Raw genomic sequence first — 20,829 nt, forward strand, 5'->3', positions numbered from 1 at the left:
AAAATATTTACCAGGATTTGCATAATGGTCTCAGAAATCTGAGTGTCAATCTTAATGTAGACAGGTTGTGTGTAGGCTATATGTAGACTTTAACTAGTTTATTTATGGAAGTGCGACAAAGAAATCAACAATTATAACAACCTCTGGTAATGATTCAGTAGATGTGTTTCGTTGCTCGTATGTAACGGAGCTTTTATTGATTTTTGAAAACGAAGCAAAAGAAGTCTTAATATCGAGTAACATATAAATATATAAAAATAACATCGTTATATTCCTGGTACACCTACTCAAAATACGATGGTCTCTGACCTGTGATAACTTAAGAATCTACACTGGTCACAGATGAGCAAAATTTTATCCTAATAATAGATGACGAATAAAAATAATATAAAGTCATTCGTTGTAACATTTATTCTATTGGACCGTTATTTGAATGAATTTTTATTCATTGAACACAATAAACGTTGCTTTATTCTATAACTGCATTCTAAGTTCTATTCAATAAGTATTTAACGTATACAGTTGTTTATCTTTTATCCATTATTTGTAATTGTTATCCGGATAAAATGTTTGCCCACCTCTGACTTATCTGCGGTACGAATGATGGGAAAAACAAGAGAACTATATGAGATTAAAGATAAGCAGATGTGGGCGTTATTTGAGCGAAGTGTATTATATATACAGTAATCCCTCGATAATTGATCGCATTTCTCCCTCGATATCTAACACAGAGTGGACCAAATTCAGCGATCAGTTAGCAAGAGATCACTGTAACTGATGATTGGAATAAATAAATCGTGTTATTCGAGTAGACGTGATTTTTAAATGTTTATATGTTACTGAATTATTTCGTCAATTTAATTCGTTATTTAATTAATAAATATGTGTTTCGAGATAAATCTATGGCTGGATAAAATATTTGAAATAGGAAGAATCTTAAGATGAAATGGTGTTAAATTCTAAAAGGAAAATCTTTCCTCGTAAATAAATATTACAACACCGTGCTTTACATATAAAACTAAAACTTAAGTATCGTCTTATCAATGAAAATTATTTTTGAACAACTTATTTGGTTTCCATATAAAATAAAATAACTTTTCTTACATTATTTGTACAATTAAAGTTATGAAGTACTCCAAATGATTCAATTTTTAAAATGTTACTTTTTATTTTACGTCGTAAATTTTTTATCGGTCAAATTTCATCAACAGAGAATACATATGTATCTCATAAAATATGTACGATAACCGTAGTAAGTCTTGCCAGGTTAAAAAGGGAAATTTATAATTATATGCAAATTTTATTGATCGTATGCTAATCACATGAGCGGCAATTTTTCTACGCAAATAATTAGGACTAAATAAAATGGCAAGACGTATGGGAATTTATTTTACTTTAGATAGTATTACTTCCAACAATTTTGTTTATTGAATTTTTTTAAATGGATTATTGTAAAAGTTGATTTTCCATTGTAACTCGTTAAATGCAATGTTGTGTGCAAGAGAGAAATATGACAAAATCGAATAAACTGAAGTGTTTTTAATTTGCTGCAGAAAATTGCATTTTAAATTGTTCTTGTTTATTCATGAGAAAATACCATGCTGTTTTGATTCATGGACAAATACAATATCTCGAAAAATGTCAATTGTTATCTCAGCAAATGTAACGGCATTAATTTTTGAATCATGGAAAACGATAATAGTAAATATCCCTATCGCAATTGATAAAATATCTTATTTGAAGCCATGGAATTTATCGCAGCTCACTCAATGTCATGAAAACATCTACGAAAGAGTAACATTAATATTTTAAAACAAAACATTCATAGTACTGATATATGAGAAACGAGAAAAGTGAACAGAAAAGTATAAAATCAATCTAGAAAGAAAATAGATCAACATATTTTAAGATATTTTTATTTTTGTACTACACTGCTAGTATTTACACGAGAAACGAATAATTCATGAAAGTTTTCAAACTAATATGCAGAATGATTAGAATTTTGAATATATACACAGTTATTATTAAAAGAAAACGTTAGAAGCTTTACATAAGCTGTTTTACACATTCACATTTATAATCCTCAGATCTTTCTACACAATCTTTCCTAACTGTTAATTTTCCATTCGTATCACCAGTAAACAAATACACGTATATAAATGAAATAAATTAACAAAATATTGGCCCACACAAATCAAGGATTAATCCAGAAAAGTACGTTTACAAAGAAAGAAAAGTAAATTTATTCAATTGTACAATTATTGAAATAGATACTTCATAAAATAAATGCACATATAGGTAAACAAAGCAACAAAACAAATATAAGTAGCACCCAAAATCAAAACAGACGAAAAATAACAAATATTCGTTAAATAAAATTTCACAAAATCTCTATTAATGTCGTTCACAGAGTGTTTCACCAGATATGGGATTCAAAAATTTGTAAGCAGACTCAAAATTATAAAATAGTGTGTCTAAAGTCTCTAAAGATTTTGATTTCACGTTCCAATTCTTAGAATGTTACTAAAATTAGAATACAATATTCGATAGAGTGTACATCGTGTCTGTAAACAATATTTGGATATTTCCAGGTGGAAGGTAACGTATTCGCTGTTTACAACATGGGTACGAACGACCACCCGATTGGCGAGGTCGGCGTGAAGGTGAACGACAATCAGTATCACGTTGTAAGATTCACCAGAACGGGAGCGAATGGCACGCTACAAGTTGACGATTATAATCTACAATCCAATCATCCTACTGGTAAGTGATATTTCAATTTATCATTACCAAGCTACGTCGGAGCAACCGTATGCAAATTGCGCTTCGAGTACAGGGTTAATCACACATACTGATGTCCTTCTAAAGAGGAAAATGGATCCGTATGAAAAGCACACTAATTAGCAGGCTACAAAAGGATTTGTATCGTTTCGTGTACATCGAAATTCTTTGTCAGTGGACAAAGAATGAATTATGTTTCTCTCATATATTGAGAGAGTACAATAACGATCGACGATTAAGAGAATATGTTTCTGAGGGTAATGAATTGTAACGGGTGAATCGATAAATAGAGTCTAAAAATATCATTGATTTTATAAAAAATTATTTATTGATTTGATAAAAGACCGTTTCGTATGAAATTTAAGAGGGCTCATTGAGAACGAATACTTTTTTCATTCATTATACATTGTATTTTCAGAGATGACCTTAACTTTTTTTTAAATGACACTGTTTTTTAAATGACATTTTCAAGATCGTTGATACTTTCTTTCTGCGGAAACATTAACTTTTATCTTTGCATACTCAAGTTGACTCAATGAAGGAATAATATAGTTCGAAAGAAGCTTAGATTTACATGTATTATTTAAGATTTTTTAAGCGAAATATAGTGAAGAATAAAGCTTCAATCTTAAAGAAGGAAACGAAGGACAGATGTATGAAAGTGTATGTGAAAGAAGAGAAGAGAAAATAAGTTCGTTAAAAAGATTAATGAAAAAGAAGAGAAACATAAAATTGTAGATAAAATATTTAGTTAAAATAGAAACTACCTACGATTTCTAAAAGATTTCTAAAAATTAAAGAAGATCGTTTAAAGATTATTTAAATCTTAAAGTTAAAGAAGATTATTTTGTGGGTTTAATGTATAATAGTAAAATAAGTAAAGTGAAAAATGAAATAATATCCAAGAAAAATAAAACGATCGAAACAATTATAAATAACTGAAGTGAAATAGCTTAAAAAAAATTTGAATAACTAACTACATTGTTCAAATTTAAAATTCTAAGTCAAGGTCGTTTAAAGGTCATTTATAACTCATTCTTACTTTTTTCTGTGATTTTCATAATAACGTAGAAATAAAAGTATATATAGTTTCGTTTAAAAAGGAAAAGGTATCGTCGATCTTGAAAAATTGAAGAACACATCACCTTGAAGGAACAACGAAAATTCCTCCTTCAGAATAATCCAAATTGTATCCTACAGAGTTTTCATCTGCGCCTTCGAAATCAAAGGAGATATACAACTGTACCGTTTCTCGTAACTCACCCTGTACATCGCGGTCCACTCTCGATCGTCGCGGTTCTACACACGAGTTCAGGGGGATTAATCTTTAACAGGCCTCTCGACTGTCGCGGTTCTACGTAGTACAAATTCGAGGATTAACCACGGATCGTCGAAACACTCGTTAATTCGCAGCTCGGTGTCCGAACCATGTCCCGTCGAAATTAGAATGATTAATTGGACCGCGTTTGACGCGACTCTGTACACGCATCGAGACTCGAGAGTCTGTTATTTATCTACGTTCGGTGCAACTCGTACACGACTCGCCAATATTTGGGCCCGATTAAACAACACTGACCGTATTGCAACGTAGAAGAGAAAAAAAGAATCGCTCGCAACGAACGTTGACTCGGGTCTTGAAGGCCCAAAATTTAAATACAGATAACGGTTGTTGTGTTGTGAATACTTTCATCTTGCAAACGTTACGATATGTGATTCGATGGAAGAGCAACGAAAAATAATGACCATCAAAACGATGAACGCTCAAGAGCGACTGACTGGTCGTGCAGCCTCTCGGGCCCATTTATAAGCTCCCCTCGTACGGTGGGCCCCAGAACCGTGGGAAACCGGATCCCATTGGTCGAGTGAACGATCCCACGTGTTTGCTGCGTTTTCATGGATACATCGATCGTAGACATTGACGTCGTTCTCCTGGGAAATTGATTATGATTCCCGGAATTGTGTATGATCGAAAGCTGCCAATCACTGCCTGATTATTAGTCGATCGGTGCTTGTGGTTGTTTATTGAATTTGTTCGGAGATAAGTCCTCTGAACGAAATATTGAAGCGAGATTTCAATGAAAATCGATACGTTGGATTCTTTAATATTTTCTATTGACTATTCGTAAATCGATTTAATGCACACGTTGAATTATCAAGGTTTGATTAATTCGATAACGAAAGGTCATTACTTGTACAGCATAATTTAGTGTCAATGACAGATATAGATAACAATTTATGTTTCGTTTTAAGAACTGGTAAAGTTTATTGATTCTTTCGTCAGGTTCGTATTATAGCTTAGTAAGAAATTGATATTAATATTTTATGTTAACTAGAGCATAGATGGTTCAATGTTGTTAGAAAATCAAACGAGTTAGAGGTTATTTAGAATTATTGAATTTTCTTCTTAGATTGATATTGAATTCTTGACATGTATTGAAATTCTTGTCTCAAAGAACTACAATTGTTCAGTTTTTGTTCTGTATTTTATTTCATTTTGTTATATTATCGGAATGAAGTTATCATGTAGGTAGCTAAGACTCCAATTATATTGCGGAAGAGTGATTCAATCGAGAATCTCATTTGATGATACTTAGATCGGTAAGAGTGGGCCCAAGGGCACTTTTGAAAAATACCTCTATGATAGTTCTGTGGTCCTGCTTCTTGAAGACACGATAATTGGCTTTCACTTTTTTGTCGTACAAACATGCGTGGAATTTCGATCTTCATTTACAATTAATTGCCTCTTCCGAGATTATCAATGCAATGTTTAATTTAACTTGCGAAAATATCGAATTAAAAATTCATTTTTATTTCAAAGTACAAAAGTTATTAAGAACTTTGTTAGGTAGATCAATGAAGAGCGATTATACTGTAAAAAAAAATGTATGATAATTATAGTTTAGATATATTTACAAGGAATTTAGTATGGAAAAGTAGGAAAAATAAGAGATTTGTGCATCGAAGACAAGAAAATATAGTCGAGTGAATGGAATAGGAGAAAAGACTTAAAAAGGTAGAACAAATGAAAGACTACCAAATAAGGTTAGGGAAAAAGAGTGAGGAATGAGGTTAGGTACGCTATGCAAGAAAATAGGAAAGTAGGATTTGTGGAAAAAATAAATGAAGTAGAAAGAGTAACAGAAAGACTGTAACAGAAGAAGAAAATGGAGGTAAAAGAGATCTTAATAGAAAGAAAAGCGTACCAAATAAAGATGGATGCTTTGCAAAGAAAAAAATAAATGAAGCATGCAAAACAAAATTATTACTTTTCCATTCTCATGTTTTATAAAGAAATCCTCTAAGATCCAATTAAAGTAAGACATTTTTAAATAAATTTTTAGAGAAATTATAGAGAAAAGAGTACCAAATAAAGATGGACGCTTCGCGAAGAAAAAAATAAATGAAGCATGCAAAACAAAATTATTACTTTTCCATTCTCATGTTTTACAAAGAAATCCTCCATGATACAATCAAAGTAAAACATTTTTAAATAAATTACTTAAAGAAAACTGTAAGGAAATGACAAGTGCCTCTCATTCGATCAGAAAAAATGATTGTAATAAAACAAACATGGGCAAAAAACTATTTACATAATTAGTTTGCTTATCTTCGCGAAAAATTACACGATTATTTTAGTTGTTTGATAGTAAATCACTTTAAGCGTTTGCTTCTACGTCTACATTAATTTCTCACAGTGATAAACGTGTTTAATGTATCAGGAAAGTGTTATTCAAATTAGTTACGCAAGAGTTCATTGCCTTCACGTTCTACGGAATATTTCTAATGTTATCGAATCGTATACGTGGATCGTTTGAATCATTCTTCTCTTCACTTAACACAGTATTTACCGTACATAGTTTCTCGGTTTTATTATTAAAAAATCATTGCAATAAAAGTATTTACTATTTGTACATTTCTTTGATGCTATGTCTGGTCTCAAATAAATTTATCCGGTAACCAGAAAACGATATTTTATTAAATACCGAATCATAGAATTCTGTAATATTCTGAATATTTTCATTTAGGTATACAAATTACTAGAAACGTACATTAATGAAAATAATCATTTCAAAGAAAAATGTATAAGTATTCTTGAATAGAGATAGATCCTTGAATTTATTACTGTAACAACGTAAGGTGAAATTGATGTACGTAACTCTCTTATGTTAACAAAAGTATGTATTATACTATTGACAGAAACTATAATAGATACCAATACTATTCACTGATTGTTCAAGCTTAAGAAATAACCAAGAAATAATACATAGCAATTCTTTAAAAATAGAAACTACCGTATAAAAAGTAATTCGTACAATAGAATCTTCAAACGTTAAATACTGAAAATAAACAACGATACATTTTTTAATTCTATGCCTTCAATTTACATCAGACGATAAGAATTGTTTCACTTTCCGTACGATCTATCCATTATTTTAAAAATACCTAACTTTAGCAGAAGACAGCAGCCATTTGAAGAAACGAATCGGCCATGTTTCCTTTAAAGTACCTTCAGAAATCTTCCTTCCGGACTTTTCTGTTTTCCTGGCTCTTCTGGGCATGTTAATTGGCTTGTGGGATTTTCACGCGCACCCTCACAAATCACTGTCACCGAATTTCAACCATTTGAGGAATACTACGTGTCATTCCTAACAGCCTATTCCAATCGTCGTCGCTAACGAACGCTTTTTTATTGCCGGATGAATGTGTGGCGTCGAAAACGTCGTCATCGATGTACTCGCGTGTGGAAAACGTTGCTCCTTGAACGTCCTGGTCCTCTGGAAAAGGAGCCATAAAAAATAATCGATTCTCCGTTGATCGTGTCTCGACGTACGTGTCTCGTGGTCCTCGACGATCGAGTAATCTTCGATAGTTGTTTTCTCAGGTGTCAGGAAATCATGTGACAGCTTCCAAAATTTCCGTCGGAACGCATCTTCTTAGATTTCCTGAGATCCTGTTATTAGAAGGACAGTTAATTGGCTTTCATTTTTTTTCTAACGCACGTTTTTCTCGACCATTTGATTTCTCGTATTTCTGGTTCTCTGGTATCCCGTGCGTTTCAAGTTCGTTTTTTCCCCGTTGGCACTGCCCGTATCAAGCTCCACGGCACTATTGTCCAATTAAATTCTAATCGACGCGCGACGCATATCGAAGGACTCGTTATTGACTCATTTGAATTTTGTTTAAGACACCTCTCGACATTTCTGGTTTCCTTTCCCAAGGCTACTCAAATGTCACCGACCTTATCGCGAGATCTTTCAGGTTAGGAAGGGTTTCGATGCTTAGAAGCAACATAGAATCCTAATAACTTGTACTTGGGCAAACCCTTTCACTTTTGCGCTAGAAAAACGTACACGTTCTCTTTATGGATTTAACGTTATCGATAACTGGGGAATTTTATCGAGATTTTTCCAAAATCGTTATCGATTGCAACACGTTTCGTTTTAGTTGGGACAACTGTGTACATTTCAGAGCCGAAAAAGAAAACAGGGCTCTTTCCTTTGATTTTTCGTAATTTCCATTTATTCATATGTAGCAATGATTATATACTTTCAGTTTGTTCGATTACTATCGTTAATTTATTTGTCCGTTGATTTATTAGTCAGTATGATTTATTAGTCTTAATTAATGATTCCTATTTATTATTTCTAAGACGTTTCCTTGCGGATCGTGGCTTTCGATATTCTGTGATGGAAACTCGTAAATCATTAATAGTTAAACAAGTAAATTAATCGAAATTCATTACAAAATGTCAATATATTGTCGAAGTGATCAAAGGACGTATAAAAAGTCGTCAAATATTTCAAAAACAGTTCGATATCCGAAAAAGTAGACGACAAAATGTAAAATACACATAAATTCGATTATGGTGATATTCACACTTTGAACGCACTTTTGACAACTTTCCTATCGTTTCTCAAGAAAGTGATAAGGACATTTTTTGTCCTTTGGAAGACACTCTAAATGATCCTGTATAAATTTTTCATTTCTAGGCTATGTCAAAAATGAGTATTTTTCAATACCCTCCTTTTATAAAAAAAAATATCAAACACTTTTTAAAATAGAAACAAAATGATTGCAAGTATCATTAAAATACGATTACTTTATATGTATACCAAATTTCGTGAAGGATTGGAGTATTGAACTTGTTAAGAACATTAGGCGGGAACAAATATTTGCGAGGAAAATGGTGTTAAATTTTAACACCATAGGGATACTGTAGTAAAATTCACCATTGAAATACAGTGATTGTTAATTCAATCTCACCACGATCATCGCTAAATGGAAATTAGTATAAAAATCGTCACCTTTGTACTCGCCCTTCGAGCGCGTCACGTGCGCCGAGAGTCTCCATATTTTGTTACCTTAGAATTCTCATAACTTGGTCAATTTTTCGAATCTCGATCCAATAATTCGGAAACTTATTTCTTACTCGACACTCGACACTTTAAGAAGACAAAGAAAGAAAGAGATCCATTTGTTTGAACGTCCAGAGCAAGAGAGCCACTTTATTGAAATTCAGGTTACGGAAGTTTTACAAATTGAAGACGAGTGGAGACTTATTAGGAAAAGTCCACCTCCAGCATTTTACTGCGGTCCCAATAGCCGAGACGGAGATAATTGGCATGCCCATTAAGCGGTCATTTCCCTCTTAATTTCTCCGCGACCTTTCCGCTCGGTCGTTTCTTCGGACGTTCTAAATTTTCCAGAAGCAATTAAGTCCCATGGAGCGTCGTTCAACGGGACAAGTCGAGTTCTAATAACAGGATTAAGGATTCCTGTACAACTCGCCATAGAAACAAAATGCACAGTCTCGACTTGTGCAATTCTGTTATTACAGAATAACTCGACAAATTTCTATAAAAGAATATTCTTCCCAGCTGGAAAATCTTCATTTAATCGAAACTTTATTCAAACACGAAGCACGTTAAATCGTATATTAAATAATTTCTTTTCTTTGTTAAAAAAATTGTCTCGAATCGACAATCTTCATTAAAGTCTCTCGACGACACAGCAATCTCCAGTTCTCGTAAATTTCAACGCTGTTCCGAACAATATTTACATATTTTCTTCTCTACGATGCGACAAGTTTGTAAACAATATATATACACACAGCTCACCATAGAAACAAAATACACAGTCGGAATAACTCGACAAATTTCTGTAAAAAAATATTCTTCCCAGCTGGAAAATCTTCACTTAATCGAAACTTTATTCAAACACTCAGCACGTTGAATCGTATATTAAATTATTGTCTTATTGAAAAATTTCTTTTCTTTGTTAAAAAAAATTGTCTCGAATCGACAATCTTCGTTAAAGTCTCTCGACGACACAGCGATCTCCAGTTCTCGTAAATCTCAACGCTGTTCCGAACAGTATTTACATATTTTCTTCTCCACGATGCGACAAGTCTGTAAACAATATTCCGCGATTTTTCCGCCGGGAAACTCGGCTGTTCGAGATGCCGCGCTTTTCATGTTTGCCTGTTCTTGCAAATAGCGAATCCGATTCTCAAAGAACCCTCCTGGAATTGCTGTCACCGCGAGCGCAGTATGTTGTCCTGATGGAAAAATAAACAAGTTATCAACAAATATGTGCACGTACCATTGTGACGAATATCCACGAAACACGATCCTCGTGTTAATTCATAAGCAGTTGACCACGGTGTTCGACACGCGATAGATAAATTTACGAGCGGATTTTTCCGCGTGCTGTGAACGAGGAAAACCTTCGTTTCCACAAACGGTAAATCAACACGCGTGCACTTATTGACGGAAAATCGTAAACGTTTTCCACCGTTTATACATTCCCGGTCACTGACTTTCCGCATGCCGATTTTCCGCGATTTTCCGTATTTCCAGCCTGGACTGCGTCGACTTTCGCGTTGTCCTGAGTCCCTGGTCGAAAGACAAACAACGCGAAGCTCTCGGGATCAGTTTATCAGGATCAGTCATCGTTGAAAGATTTTCCCAGGTATGTATTCCTTTTCCCCTCGAGTGATCTCATGGCCGTCTGTTTAAAAGTAAACCTTAAACGAGGATAAAGTAAACACGGTAAATAACTTCTAACAAGTAGTTAGAAGTTATTTCAGCTTCGTTTCGTCGTTGCATAGTTTCCTGGTAAAAGTTCGTAACAAAAAATGGAACAGTGTCCAGACTGAACTTGTGAACTTCCCGTATACCCTTTTCAATTTTTCAATTTCTCGGGCTCATGGTCCCCTAATGAAGCATCCCCAAAAAGTGGAACACCCAACGTAGGTCGAACGAGACCACGAAAATTTTCTTCGCCGACCATGCCGACTTTCTAATACCCTAATACTTTGTAAGATGTTAATCCGCTTGATTAGATGCACACAGTTACGTTTTAACGCGATCACTTAACGCGAGGATAATCGACGGACGGTGTAATTATTTGCTAAATAAACTTAGCACGAAGTCCCCCTATGGGCACTATGATGATGCTTCCTCCGCGATTATGGTATCTTGGGACTTGTGGCGACGTCTATGGTGTTTCTCCACCATAGAATCGCCGCATACAGATCAATACGGAATCCCACAGAGGAATAGGAAAGAAAATACGGACGAAATTGTTTGGAACTTTGTTTTGCAACGTAACGGAGATACTTGAATAATGTAACGAATCTACATTTATTTAATATTTGAATAAAATATTGTTAAAAATTGTAGCGTTGATTTTTACGGTAATTGAGCAATAATGAAATTACTCGACGAACTTGTGTACAACAGAAGTCGTTATTTTTAATAATTATTTAGTAAAGTGTATATATATACTACTTTGTTTAAAAATATCATTTTTGGTTAACATAAATTCTACAATATGAAGAAATTGTTGTTCTTCTATAAATCGTTGCAAAGTACGAGATCTCTGGTTTGAAATCTAATTTAAGGGTAAAATGTTAATTACTAATTAAAAGCAGAAACAATGCACAGTTTTCGGGAAAAAATTGTATTCGGTAAATAATTCTAGCTTTTACGTGCATCTTTTTGCATAATTTTACACACAATTTATTATCTGTGCGGCAAATTGCATCCGATGTGTGGACGTGACAAATGACATTTTCCAGTCCAGCGTTGAAATCCCCAAGGTCCGTGTAACTGACAATGAGTTTATTGTTCTGTTTTCGAGAAATCGATCGTGATTATCATAAATTCTCGTAACGGTGTCTTTTTCGTCCCTGTAAGCAACTTATCGGTGAAATACGCTTGATAAATAAAAGCGCACAAACATACAAATTGAATGGAGTCTATCGTCTAGGTTTAACATCCACAAAAATTCCACTTGTGTCGTCGTTTGAATATTTCTATCCTCATAAATTTTTGCAAGGTATTTATTCTCGACAAAAGAACGATTACTTCACCTTTAACGCGTAGAAAGAATAATTCTTTTATCAGAGTGAAACGACAGAAAATAATAATAAAAGTTCGCTAAAATTGACCTCTGTCGAATTTAATTTGTGTGGAATGTTTCTTTATTTGCATCACAAATAAGGCACGATGTTAAAATACATTTCTGAATTTGATAGAGTCGACGCTACATTGATAAAAAATAGATCGATTCGATACTTCTCGTTTGATACTCGTGGCAGAGATTCTATCTTTCTGTGATACCGAAAGGAGATTAAAAATTTTCAAGCCAAAGGGATGAATAATAACGAATATTGCGGACTACTGGGTATCGATGGTGTAGAGAAAGCAGGACACAGTGAACGAGGAAGGGAGAGAAAAAAGAAGGGGGGTAAAGAGAAAGAGACGCAACAAAGAGGGGAAGGGGGGTGCATCTAATTTGATTTAATTAGAATAAATTTGCTTGCATAAAAGGCAGCAAGGAGGGGCATGCTCCACGCCAACCATATTAGCCTGGTAGCTAAATTTATCGAATTATGCGTAGTTCGTTCAACTCATATCAATTGTAAATTCATGATGAACGTCGAACGATAACCACACAAAGTCCATTCGTCTTTCATTCTTTATTTTTCAGTTATAATTCAGTTACGTTTCCAGAATTTATTTCTGTCTTTTTCCTACGGTAATTTATACAAGAATGATAATTAATTTGAAAATTATGGAAACTTTATGTTACAAAACTTATTTATTTAAAACTATTTAAAATACTAATTTAATTTACTATTTATTTAAAATTATTTCAGAGAAAGAATTTAACATTCTCTTAAGTTTGCTCGTAAGATATTGCTCGTGGAAAATTAATTATATTTAATCGATTAAACGATGATACAAAAACTCTTGACGAGAATGAAAGATGTTAACATTAACTCTTACCGAAGGATCCGCGAAACATTTAGTTTATTTGTTTCATCCATGAAAGGTTAACGTATTATCTGTAAAAATTGACAGTTATTTTGCTTGAAATTGTTCAATATGTTACCCATGAATTGGTTACAACACATTTTGACAACAAAGCGTATAAACTTTACGTAAGACTTTCAACGAGAGATACCTTCCACGAGGAAATGTAAAATGGAACCACGACGGCCATACTAAATCGTAATCATGCTTCCTGGGCGTGGTAAAAGAGTTTCGATGGTCCCCATCGAAAAAGATGACTCTACTCCTGTCCATTCATGCTTCCCTTGCCCCTAAGTGGTACGACCTTCGACGTGGACCCTTAACCCTTTTCGTCCGAGCTAATTAACACCATTTTGTGAGATCCATAATTACTCGAATTTAGCTGTTGCACGTGGATATTGGACTATCGCGAATGAAGTCACCTTAGGGAGAGTCTAGAACGCTGCTGAGAAGTGGGAAGGTTTTCATGGTGACCATGAGACACGTTCCTCTTCGTTCATGGTGTTCTGGTACACGAAGCCACATGGCTTTTGTTCGTGTTCTGATCTGCTTCAAGATGGTACCCATTAAGTGTACACGTGTAAATCTCGACGCCAGCGAATGAATAGAAATTTATTCAATTATTTTCTTTCAATCTTCTATTGTTCAAACTACCTGGACGCGTCAGATTTTATATCTCGTTAAAGACACTTGCAAATCTGAATACGTAAATACAAATAATGCACGAAGTTAGAATGTAATCGTCAGATAGAGTAAGTTAAAATTTTAAATGCTTAAAAACCATAAGATGGTGACCTGATGAAAACCCTTCGTGACAACTGCTTCCTGCACTTCCTGGCGTCCTAGTAAGATAGAACTCGATCATTTATCGCATTTAACCCTTTCACGACATCAAACATCATGCTCCAATTTCGTCCCTTCCAAGTCTCAACGTCGATGATTCAACTCGATGAACTCTTGAATGGCCTTGTTTCCCTGATAGGTTTCTAGATCATCCCGAACCCCTTGAGACAAACTTCGTTTATGTTTTTCTAATCAATCGAAAGGTACAAATACCCTATCTTTTGCATTGAATACGCTTCTTAAAACGAACTTGAAATATTTCCAACGTGGAAATTCCATTTTGCCCAAACCGCAAGACGTCAGAGAAGAGAAACATTTGAATAATCGCCACCCTGATTTTTTATTACACACTTCCTAATTATCAAATTTGTTTCTATCGTTAATATCGTTATCGACACTGTTCATTCTTTGCTACTTCAGTACACAAGTACACAAATACACAAGTCTCGTTTCATTATACAAATACTCGCTACATTGATGTAACGTAAAATATCAGTATACTTAAAATTATTCAATAAAAAAACTCATCGATTTTTACCAAAGTATCTAAATTCTTCTACAAATTTACCTAACCCGGTACAACTCAGTTCCTGAACAAAGTCATTTATCGCATCGAGGATCCTGATGTGGAATAACAATTACGAAAAAAAAAAATATGTAGAATCGATACGTTTGGGTGCGATATCAATACGGTGAATAATAAAGCGTGCCCTAAACGCACGTGCAAAGGAAGGATCCTTCCTCGTGATCCTGATACCTTGTTCCCTAGAAATTCGAGGCAGCTTAGAAACCTCGGCCCTTTTCCCACGTGACGCAGTAACTCGAACCGTGTCTAACCACTCGAAACTCGTCCCATCACCCCCTTTTCCACACATCGTGACGACGACCCATGTCGCGCTGAAAGACTTCCTCTTCGTACTTCCTACTTCTCTGCTTCATATGTGGAAGGCTGCGTGTCCCCAAGTCACATACTCTCTCTTATGCGTGTCACACACGTGTAATCCCAACGCGCCAGATGCGGATTGCTTGTTCAGCTTCAGACTCGCGGGTTACCTTTTTTTTTTCCACGTGGTTTTCGCCACGCCGCGGGAACTGTGACGTTCGAATCTCGTAACGCGATACTACACGTGTATTTTTTCAGTACGCGCGTTGCCCACTATTGGGAATTCTTTCCTGTTTTTCTAGTAACAGGAAATTATCCGTTAGATCGACACGTTACCGGTTCAGAGAACGAAACATAACATTTTTACGTACTATTTTCTACGTATTTAATTTTACCAGAAACTAGCGTTTCCTTTTTGTAGCTCGCGTAGAAGCGAATTATGCGACGATTTATCTGAAAATTCATTCAGTTGGAACCTTTAAGATACGAATCGTATTGTCTTCGTATATTTTTTTCTGCGAACAGTTTGGAGTATTTAATTTTTAAATGTAATTTATGTAACAAAATAGTAATTCTTTGATAGATAATATTGACAGAAAGTAAGATACAACGTGTTATGTAACATTTCTATGAAATATGTCTTAAAGTATTCTTGGTTAGACTTCTTAGGCAGTTTTTACCTAACTAGTAACACTCATTGTAGAATAAATTTTTAATTAAAAGTAGACTAACGAATTAAACATCTATGACTTCTTTGTTGAATTTACGTAAACGTGTATTAAACGTATTTTATTATTAAATATATGTGTGTAAGAACATGAAGTGTGAAACCATTTCACTGACATACTTAACGGAGGTACGGTACGTAAAATCAATTCGAGAAAGTATTTAGTTTCCGTCAACGTGGGTGCCCTATGAAACCCTCCTGCAGCGGCTGAAACTCTGGTAAAAAAGGTCACATCGGAGACCTTTTTCCATATTGACCGTACCTAACCCTATTCATAGAATTCTTTCGCCACCGCACCCCTATCGTAACGTCTGAGGAGCAACCCCCTGTCCTTGATGTTCCTCTAGTCCTGAAATATCTCAAAGAGCACGTGGACGTTAAACACAGACAGTACGATCATCTCATAAAACGAAACAAATCAGAATAATACACGAGAAACAATATTTACCTGAATATATAATTTTCAAACGCCACGGTACAAATTTTCCATTTCTCAACATTTGTATCACGCTCCGATGAAAATATATGTTACAAATTCATCTTTCTTTACACGTATGAATATTTATATTCGATGTACGACGAGAAGTCACGTTTACCATTTAATAAACGCGAACCCAGATACGAGTGTCCTGGTTACCAGGACACTTCGCCCCACTTTACTTCCTCCTGATTCATATTCCCTTGCTACCAAAGTAGATCACTCAAACTAGAAATTTCAATGCTCCCGTGTCACCTCGGGTTACCCTCCTTTAATCGACGAAAAGAGCTTTCTATGTAGCAAGGGTACATAAATATCGCATACACTTCAAACGGTTGTCGTTTACTCGTTTCTCAACCACGAAGCTGCCTGTGGATATTCAAACTTGACACACAAGTTTTCATAACCCTTTACCTATTACACAGTATGCCCTATTTGGAACCCAATAAAAAAAACAATCTCTGAAAAGGTTGAGATCATTTCACAGGACTTGTGTATTACAATACTGTGGATAATTATAAATTCAATCTAACTTTTACAGTTTTAATAATACTGAAACAAAAATAAGCCGATCAATAAAAATTTTCTTCTTTGGAAATCTGAAAAGAAGAAAATTTTCTTTTGAGAATCTTTTTTAAAGTTGTGAAACAAGAAGTTGAGTTAAATATAAAATCAATACTGATTTTTATATATTTTTATTCAATATTTCGTCCAGTTTCCTTTATTTTTCATAACTTTTGTAATTACTAGGAACACTATCAGTTAGTGTATTTTTGTTAAAAAATAAGTTTCATTTTTAATATCTCTCCAAGTCGACTCTATTCTCTTCTTGGGTAGAAGGGTATTATTGATTGGTGGGTTCGTGTCCAAACTCAGTGTTGGTCATGATAATAATTCAATTCCGTTTTAAACTACTTTTATGTAGAAGAAGCTACTATAGATAAGAGATCTTATTATCTTTTATAACTGTTATGACAATAATAATCGAGAGAGAAAAGACATCTGGACTGTCCAAATTGAAATTATATTTTTCAGTAAATTTAGTCTAATATTGATATAACATTTTCGTAATGCTAGTTTCCGCAAACATTTTCATATTTAAATTTACCAGGGTTTGCAAGTTATTTTCTTACCAGATAGGTATCACATTGTAATTTAACTACAATTTTATATATTTCTCTTAAAAATTGTACGTTTTACAGTTAAGAAACATCATATCGGTCGTCCTGATCACCGATTCTTGTCATAATTTACAATATTACCTTTAGAACATTTTTCATAATACTACCATCTCTTAATTGTATTCAATTTATCATTGAGTTTTCTGACAGCTCTTTGCATCGACCATTTTTTGTTTTTCTATATTACTTAATTGTACTAATTAATATACGTGTAAACAACCAAAAACTAAATGATAATTTTTTAGAATGTATATTTATCGGGTGCAGAGAAACGTGCTTAACAAGTGATTTGTTAAACACGACTGTTAAGCACGTTTCTCTGCGTTCGATGCTCTAACGTCCACTAAATATACATTCTAAAAAATTATCATCTGACAGCAACAGACTAAAACGATAAAATAGAAGGGAATATTCGTACGTGTTATTTAATCCGAGAAGTTATTTCTGTTACGAAAGATGAAGTAAAACTCGTACAATAGAGAGTTAACGAGCAGTCTGAATGTCGGGATAATTTCACGACGCGGGATTTTACTTCATGGACATCTATTACTGTTATCAGGAAAATGATTCGAACAGGTCGGACATTAGAGAGCTATTTCTCGGCCACGCCCCAGCATTTGAAAATGCTTCTTCGAGTCCTATACTCCCCTGGCCACTAATTAGGGAACTCTATTCAGTTGTTCGCCCCAGGGTGGCGCGCCTTACGTCTCCGCGGGAACTTTCTATGCATTCTAATAGGACCGGGATAATAGTCGTCCCTCGAATGGCTGAGCGCCGACGGTTCATGAATATATCATGAAGCCGACCGATGTCTGTCGCTTGATAAAATAGAAGGTAAGGGTCGTGGATGATTTAATCACATATTGAACGTGTCGCGTTAATTAACGAGTTTTGTTTTCTAACACTTGGAAGGCGTGCCACGGTGATCTACGTGTGCATTTACTGATAGTAAAACTATGTAGATGCTTCTCGTTTCGATTTAGTACTTCGTGCGATCGTGTATCATTGGTAAAAACGTTTTCATTGGTTCGAGCAGCTATTTTGATGCGACGTCTTTGAATAAGTGTTGAACTGTAAAAATAATTTTAACATTCTTGATCATCTTCAGCAAGAGAATGTTCTTTCTGAAAGAATTAATGGAATCGATTAAGTTTTTGTATGAATATATTGTATACGATTTAACAAATTTGATGTGCACTTGAGTAGAATAGTTTGGTATGGAGAGGGGTGGATAAATTATTTACATCGTATAATGTCTCCCTTCGGATTCAACAATTTCTATAAAAAAATATTTATTATAGTTTCGTCGTTGACTTGAAAGTCAAAGTGTTACTGTCGATTGTCTCTACTATTGTTGCTATTGACTGTCTCTACTATTATTCCTATTGTTACTATTGACTGTCTCTACTATTATTCCTATTGTTACTATTAACTGTCTCTACTATTATTACTATTGACTGTCTCTACTATTGTTACTACTGTTACTATTGATTATCTCTACTATTATTACTATTGTTACTACTGTTACTATTGACTATCCCTACTATTATTACTATTGTTACTGTTGACTGTCTCTACTATTATTACTATTGACTGTCTCTACTATTATTACTATTATTACTATTGACTGTCTCTACTATTGTTACTATTGTTACTATTGACTGTCTCTACTATTATTACTATTGTTACTATTGACTGTCTCTACTATTATTACTATTGTTACTATTGACTGTCTCTACTATTATTACTATTGTTACTATTGACTGTCTCTACTATTATTACTATTATTACTATTGTCTCTACTATTATTATTATTATTACTATTGTCTCTATTATTATTACTATTATTACTATTGTCTCTACTATTATTACTATTATTACTATTGTCTCTACTATTATTACTATTGTTACTATTAACTGTCTTTACTAATTACTATTGACTGTCTCTACTATCGCTCCTATTGACTGTCTCTACAATTATCACCATTGACCGTTGATTGCCCCTACTATTACTCCCTCCATCTGTAGCGAAACGAGACACAACAATGGCGGCCGCCTCCTCCCCACTCGGAGGTTACCATTTTGTTTTTCCATCCGAAGTCTTCAGGTTCGTTCCTGGTGTTGCCTAGGGCCCTAATACCAGCGGTGGTTGAATTTGACCGTGGGCGAGGATCTTTCTCACGCTCAGCCTCGAGGAGGAACCTGCCGCTCGGACAAACCGAGTAGGCCCGCAGGGGTCGTGGGAGGGTTCGAACCTTTAGTCCCCGCCGCCTATCTTTCCTCGACGGGCCCGCGTATAGGCGAAGACCTTTTGAACCCGCCATGGAATTTCGCGTCCCGGTACCATCGCAGCCGCGTCGATAATTCCTCGATAGGGACACCGACGCCCCGTGAAACCCTCACCGGGGTTTGGTACCCGGTCAGAAATTTCACTCGGGGACCTACGGGCCCCAGAGGCCCAAACAAGAAAAGTCTCGTTCGCGGAGCGAAATGTTCCACGTCGGATTCCCTTCATCCGGTTGGTTCTCCGGTCCCTTTTTTCCTCTTCTTTTTTTCAAAGGAGCCCGTTTCTTCTCGAAAAGGCGAAGTTTGTTAAATAGTCGATGCCACGGGGCGGCTCTCGTGGGAACTCGAGGACGAGCCCCGTGAGAAAACAGCTCCGAGGAGAGATCGTTTCTTCTCAGGGTTACTAGGGAACCATTCCACGCAAGGAACTTCAACGAGAGGTGGTTATGGGAGCGAAGGACGCTTGCGTGTGGGTGGATGAACCCAGAGGGGTGCTGGCAGAGGTCGTTTTCAAGTCGAAGGGAATCGTTCATGGTGATTAATTCAGTACGGATCGCGCCCTGCGCGATGTAGATAACAATGTCGTCTCTGCTTTGCTCTGGTACCTTGTTTCTCTTCGAGGGATTATTTACAATACACCGATTTGGAGAATTTAACGTTGGAACTACCAAAGGGGTCGATTCGATTTGTTTCAAATCTCTTTTTAAAGTTACGTAATTATTAACGGTGTCTCTGCCTGGAATATTCACGGACAATTATCATAATGGACAACTAATGGTACTTGTACATTCATTTACCCTTTCCCGATCTAACTTTGAAGATACATATCTGGTTTGATATAAATTAGTAATACGTTCATCGTTGGTAGTTCTGGTGTTAATAGCGAAAGTGTAGAAAAATTTTGGCCCATTTTCTGCACGGATATTTGTATCGGTACCTCTTTGTTTAAAGCGATAAACAATCTATCGAAGTAATGGCGTCTATTATTACGATAAATTCCTGACTATTTGTTCCTATTTTAATTGCGTGCTTTTTTTTATATTAAAACGATTAACAAGCAGAGAAGTCGTTGACACATTCCGAAAGTTTCACTTTCGTTCGAATAAATCTTGAGTAGTAAATTTCGTAAGTTTATAGAGTTAGAAAGTATCTGGAAAAAATTGTAAAAATGGAGGACAAACAGTGATGGTTGAACCAAAATTTGAAAATTTCGAAGAGTAGAACAAATACTCTTTAAATGATAAAAAAAATGTGTATAATACGTGGTTATAAGTATAGTATGTTAAAACATTTAATTGAAGTATATAATAAAAGAATATTAAATAGTT

The 20,829-nt window shown here is 35.0% G+C and overlaps 1 protein-coding gene across 3 annotated transcripts in view; it reads left to right on the forward strand.

The window, feature by feature from the left end:
* Positions 1 to 20,829, forward strand: part of Nrx-1 (neurexin 1) — a 674,791-nt gene that overhangs the window by 596,270 nt on the left and 57,692 nt on the right. For all 3 annotated transcript variants that reach the window (XM_076310652.1, XM_076310653.1, XM_076310654.1), the window contains one exon: positions 2,592 to 2,763. In XM_076310652.1, coding sequence (XP_076166767.1) covers positions 2,592 to 2,763 — 172 coding nt within the window. The remainder of the gene's footprint in view (positions 1 to 2,591; positions 2,764 to 20,829) is intronic.

The sequence above is a fragment of the Ptiloglossa arizonensis genome, chromosome 4, assembly GCF_051014685.1.
Source record: "Ptiloglossa arizonensis isolate GNS036 chromosome 4, iyPtiAriz1_principal, whole genome shotgun sequence".
Taxonomy (NCBI): domain Eukaryota; kingdom Metazoa; phylum Arthropoda; class Insecta; order Hymenoptera; family Colletidae; genus Ptiloglossa; species Ptiloglossa arizonensis.